At 38.3% G+C, this 6,481-nt stretch overlaps 1 protein-coding gene across 1 annotated transcript in view; it reads left to right on the top strand.

Annotated features, from left to right (window-relative positions):
- Positions 1-1,554: 1,554 nt before the first annotated feature.
- Positions 1,555-6,481, top strand: part of ZC3H6 (zinc finger CCCH-type containing 6) — a 41,368-nt gene continuing 36,441 nt past the window's right edge. The window contains exon 1 of the mRNA XM_054986177.1: positions 1,555-2,116. Within this exon, the coding sequence (XP_054842152.1) occupies positions 2,025-2,116 (92 nt within the window). The 5' untranslated portion in view covers positions 1,555-2,024. The remainder of the gene's footprint in view (positions 2,117-6,481) is intronic.

Here is a 6,481-nt window from a genome sequence, read left to right as displayed (position 1 = left end):
CACTGGCACAGATGCTATAAATTTGGTGGAAAATTCCGCTGAATGTAAGGCTCAGGTTTCCAGATTTAAAGTCTGGTGCACTTGGTAGTACCGAACGGGTGTGGAGCTCAGAGAAAAAGAGCTTAGACTTATGAGACATTGAACATCCAAGTAGAGTTTTAAAACTTTTGTTAAAACTTTGCATTCAAACCAGAAAGACATAGGTGTAATAATTTTTGTTAATTCGTTATTAATGTAGTTCAGCAGCAATGGAAAGATTTGCTGGAAGTGAGGCACTTCACCATTCTTCTTAGTATCAGGTATCAGGATATGCCTCCTGGATCTCTTGGCATCCTAGTCTAGACATTTAGTTTAGAATGCTGTTTCTACTCCTTCCTATCCAAAGTGGAGTTAAGTGTCAAGTGCAAATGAATACCCAATCCTATAGTCCAAGAATAAAGTACTCACTATTTAGCTATAAATACAGCAATAAATACAGCAATACATATAATAGTTATATACAACATAGATTAGATACAATAAATGTATTCAAATGCATTAATTTAAATAAATATATTCAAATGCAAATTAAATATATTCAATTTCTCACAGTGGAATGGAAATTGCAGGAGATTCTCCAATCTAGTTTTGCCTCTTTCATATTGATTACTCTAACAATAGGATTTATTTAACCAAAAAAGAATAGAACCATGGTGTAAAAATAATGACCGTATAGTTAAGACTGCTGCTGGTTTTCATGTTTTTTTCTTAGATAACTGCAGAGTCTCTGTGTGAACTTGCCCTTCAGGAATATGGGGGGCATGGTCACAAGATTATTTATATAATCGTTGAAAGTGAAAAGTAACAGATGCACACAAGTTCCATGCAGTATTTGCCAAAGTTCGATTCTGCGTTTCGTTAAAAAAAATTGTGGAAATATTTCTCTAACTATATTTGTTTATATGCACACAGTTTGTACAGAAATGTTTAAAGTGTGGTTTGGCCAGAGACGGGGTGCCGTTAAGTTTGATGCCAGCGCCCCCTTTTCAGTAGGTTGACTGGACAGCTTCGTTTGAAGCTGTCACGAATTAAAGCAAACGGAGACTATACTAAAACAAATTAACTTCTTGTCTTCCCGTCTTTACAAGACAAGAACCACCAGCAGCTGTCCCACCCCTTCAATTTCACTGAGGGAGAAAGAGACACCGCCTTCCCACGTTATTAGTATTTATTTTTACCCTAACGAGAAAAAAAAACCAAGGAAGGGCACGTTCTTCTGTTAGAAACTTCAGATTGGCAAGAGGTGCGTCCAATAGACGCCCTCTCCTCACCCTACGTTCTAGCGATACGGACCAATGAGAGACAGTTTAAGGTAGCGGGCTAGGAACAACTAGGCAAGAAGAGGAGGCTACGAACGCCATCTCGGTCACGGTGACCCAGGAGGCGCCATAGAGAAGTTGCGTTCCTCCTTTTTCTGCGCCTGTGAGCAACGCCAGGCCGCCGCCATTTTGTGAGCGTGTCCAGCCCCTCCTCCCCCAACCCGCGCGCCATTTCTCCCTCTCTCTGTAGCGACGGGCGCCATGTTTGTAAGGAAGAAATAACCCGAGCAGCTTCTCCTCTCCGGCCACCACCAGCTCCCGTTTCCCCAGCCCCGCGTGTGTTTCCCCCTCATTTTTCATTGTGCGTGTGCAGTGGATGTTGTCACTCCCTGGGCCAGGATTTTTCCTCCGAAGTCGCCTTCATCTCTCACTCATTTTGCTGAGGCGCTGGGGCAGCCTCTTGCCTAGGGCGGCCGTTAAAGTGTCCCTCTGTGTTCCCCACTCAGTAAACCGTGAGTGAAACCGTCGTTCGTCGCCTCAAGGGGATCCTACCGCCTTCTTCCCTCAGCAGAAACAGCGTCGTCGCTGTGCGTGTTTTGAGTGTATGGTGTGTGCGCGCGCGCGCTCCTCCTCCCCCCTCTCCCAACGCCCCATCACGGGCAGCAGCAGCAGTATTCTGCCTTCCTCCTCCTCCTCCTCCCTGCACACACAGCCTGAACCAGCACAATGGCCTTTGAAAGCCTGTTCTCCAAGCCCCCAAACCCAGTTCTTGACCAAAACATGCCCGACTCTGACAGGCAGCATGCAGGGGATGAAAGGTCGAGTAACGTTCTTCTCTATCTCTCTCTCTTGTTTCTCTCCGCTTCTCAATGGTGATAATTAACAGTAATAAGTAAGAATGACGGTATAATGTGGGATGATGATGGTAGTGATAATGATGTATGTTAAAAATGTGCCTAGTTGGGTTTTTTAAAGAGAAAAGGGAAAATATTTCTGTAGCATTGTATGGGTAAAGTCACCTTCAGGCTGGTGGGAGAGCATTTTTTAGCTATGTTGTGGGGTGATCTCTTAAGAGGCGCATTTTGCATGCATTTTTACATCTCATTTTTTAAAAATCCATCTTTTCATAAAATGCACTTTCTTTCTGGTGTCTTATGTTACATCACCGTTGTTCTTATCCTCCCTGACCTCACTTCCATTTGAAATCAAAGAGAGTGTATTTTCCCCTTGTATACATGGAACTACTTGTGATTTTTACACCTTTCACATTTAACTGGCTCTTTTTTGTGCAGGTGAAGTTCTGTCTGATGTTATCTTTGCCACTTTTCCATCCCATTGAGTCAAACCAGAGACATTTTTTCTGGTTTGAGGTCCTACGTCTTCCTTGCTTTCCTGCAGATTCTTGTTTTTACTCAGATTTCTCTTAAGTTTTTTTAAAAACCTGTCATTCAATAACATGTATGCAAATATTACTCTTTAGGTCAGGGGTTACAGTGGTGTTCCCAATAACAGATAAGTCTGCCTATGTTTCCCACAGCCGTCCATCACCATGTACAACACTGTTTATCAAAGTGTACAAAACATTACATACTCCCTATTTATGCAGCAACACTGTAGGTTATACTTTGTTTCCTTGCTTTAGAAAGAAGAACGTAGAGGCACATTAAAATCATTTGCTTAGAGTTACAGTGAATCAGAACTGGGCCTTGTAACTGATCTACATATTAGCTGTCCTTCAGTGAAGCAGTTATAGTATGTCAAAATGTTAATATAGTGTGAACTTCAACATGTTACTAAGTGCAGAATTATTATTTTTACCATAATCCATAATGAAATGTAAGTTTAATAGATCAGCAAACACTGTTTAAGGGAAATAATTGTTTAATTCAGTTGCATCCTGCTAAATTGTTAATAGACCTATAGTTTCTTATTCTTTCATATCTGGAAGCCCTGGAGATATTCTGCTAAAATAGGAACTAGTCCAAGATACCACTACTATGCTAGTGCAGAAATTTTTTCTTTCCAAACAGTTGGCAGAAAACAGTTTTCTGTAGTATAAACAGAACTGCTTAAAAAGTTAACTATAATACTAATGTTGGTCAGCTGGTACTCAAAGTGCAAGGTCTGTTGAAATGTGTTGAACTTGAACTGAACAGCTGGAGAAGCACAGGCAAAGCTTGTAAATTTCTATTGCTTTGCAACTCCTTAGTGAACAGATTCCACTGGTATCTTAAGTCTTGGAACATTTCCTTACTCTGTTCCTTTACTCTGGAGTGTCCCAACTGGAGTGTCATTGAATGTTTTTATAGAAAAATTATTTTAAAATTGAAAAAAAACCCAATTAATTGGATTTGGCAAGATGTGTTCTTCATGTGCTAACTATAATAAAAAGCAAGACCTGAGATATGCATCCTTCTGTTACAGTAGCTAGCAGAGGGGTTTGTTTGTTCCCTGCCAAATGACTGAAAGTCCCAGTAACAAAAACAAAAAGGTCCATAATGAGCCCTTTCTAGTGCAACATGAGCATAGTTTTCCTTAGCTCCCCCAGGGTAATATTTGGGAAGGAATACAAATGGGCTACCATTTTTGACTTGGAGAGTTCTCCTGTTTTGTTGTGATCTGCAAGTTTTATGCAGATGTTTCTTCCTAGAACTTACTTGAACTTATTTTCTAGAACTGTCCATTCTGTCCTAATTCCTGCAGTTGGTAGAACTAAGTATCTTCACAAAACATAGAAGACTATTATTGTTAATAATAAAGAAGAGTTTTCATTTATTAATTACAGTGATGAAAAAGAACATTGAAGAAAATTGAGGCTTATTTTCAAAAATTGAATCCCAGTCTTCAAAGAGAGAGAGTAAGGCACTTTTCCACTGTTCATTAAGTCATTAATGCTGCTTGGGGAACAGACATTATGCTGCCTGTGCTTTCCCAATTACAAGAACAGAGCCTTCAAACTTCAATTCAAACTTTTCAGAAGCAGGGGTATTGCAAAAAAAAAAATGCTCTTGTAGTTTAAATATATGTGCTTCTTCATTCCTCAAATAGCTGAATGTTATAGTTACAGTACCAAAATTACTCCATCCAAATTCCAGAACCGAGTCCTCTGATAAACATTTGACTATTAAATTACAGATATATTTATAGTCTTGGGTATATATGTGTGTGTGTGCATGTGAATGGCAGGTGCTAACGTGTAGGCATCAGACCATGTACCATGAAATACCTATTGAGGTAAAGGTGGGATGCTCCAAAAGTTAATGGGGCCTTGCAGCCAGAAATCATTTGACCTGTGAGACATAATTTCTATATAATCCTCACTGTCTTCTTTTAGAAATGACTTGAACATATCTGCTTGGGCCCATTAAATTATTAAACATTCACTTTTCCATTTCATAGTTATAGGCATTCCTAACTTTTCTAACCATTTGTTCCCCATTTATACCTGAAGAATTACTTCTCCTTGTCTATATATAATTTGTCAACCTTTTTCTCTTTATAAATTTCTTTTCTCCTTTGAAAATATTTTCAGCTCCTCTTTTTTGTCTAGGTTCGCTTTAGATAAATGCTTAATTTAAAAAAAGAAAAATTGAACACGATGTTATGACATGCATAATTGAACAATGCCAGCTCTGAAAGACCAGCACATTAGCCTTAAATGTGCATCATGGCCAGTTGGGACAGTGCATTATTCCTTGGGGAACTGTAGAAGGACCATATTGCATCTCAAATCTATACTGAGCACCTTCTTGGCTTTTACGGAACACTAACTAGCCAGCATTTGCTATTGAGACAGAGGCATGGTTTGTGGGAGCAGTAAATGAGGAACCTGTTTGTGGACTGTACTGTTTCAGATTGCAGGTGCAAGATTATTTGATTAAATGCGTCAACATGGAAATAAAAAATTCCTGCACACAGGCAATATCAGGGAGAGAAGGCTAAGCTAGAGCCCTTCTACCTGACGCATCTGTTATCTACATGCATAGAATTTCTTTAGAAGGAATTCCACCATGATCAGTAGCACATCTGCTGCAAGCCAGGCCTAAGATCTTGATTGATATCTTGAGGATTCATAAATTTATTTTTATGATTAAATTTATAATCCGCTCTCCCCGCAAGCAGGCTCAGCCTCAGCCGACAGTTGGAACAAGTAGCCTCCCCCTTTAAGTTGTCATCAGCTGAGATAATTGTTTATACAGCAGCCATTATGTTTAACGCAGTACTCTTTAACTTCAGTGGAATATACAATTGGTGAAATTAGTTTTGTTTTTTAGTTCCAAAAATAACAGTGAGCTCCTAAGCAGAATTACTCCAATCTAAACTAATTGAAGTCAGTGGGCGAAATCTGGAGTAATTCTGTTTAGGATTGCACTGTATTAAAAGTAGCCTTTAACCAAATGTTAATGAAAGTTTCTTTAAATATGCATGTTTGTGCCATTTTTAGACATGTAGGTTCTGTGATACAATTGTCACATGGTACATTTCCTCTTAATTACTAATGTTTTTAGTCATTCTAAAATGTTGCTAGTTGAGGCATTCTTGAGAAAACACTTCTCTTTAACTGATGCTGTATACCACATTCAAAAGATCAATCTTTTTGTATGGTTGTTAGAATTTCTATTATGTAGTATACTGAGTGCTTTTTAATATCATTTATCCTGTCAAAACCAGATAAATAATTATTTCAGCAATGCCACAAGTTCAGAGATGAATACCTGTACCAGACTATCAAACAGGATGATAAAGATATGCATACCTGTACCAGGCTAGCTTGTATTCAACACAGTTTAGACATACGCTTCCCTATCAGTTGTACTTTTTTCACTACCAAAGAACATTGTTGTCTCTTTATATGATTAGTAGTATAATTCATGTATTTTTCATATCGTACATACTTCTGTAAGTCTTTGCCTATGAAATTGTGGTATTTGTTTGTTGTTCTGATATTATCAGTGAATAAAATTTATTAAAACTACCTGCAAATTTGAGAAAGTATGTTGCATACCATACCACTCCATTGAAATGCAAATAAAAACTAGATACTATATTATGTTACTGTATAAATGTATATAATTTTGACTGAGAAATACACAAATGTGAAACAAGATTTTCTGTTCCATTTCCTGTATTACTATAAGAAAGCATTGTATTGCCCTTTCAAAAAATCATATTAAATCTAGAAT

This window comes from Eublepharis macularius, chromosome 1 (assembly GCF_028583425.1).
Source record: "Eublepharis macularius isolate TG4126 chromosome 1, MPM_Emac_v1.0, whole genome shotgun sequence".
Lineage (NCBI taxonomy): Eukaryota > Metazoa > Chordata > Lepidosauria > Squamata > Eublepharidae > Eublepharis > Eublepharis macularius.
This window is presented reverse-complemented; position numbering and strand designations above follow the sequence as displayed.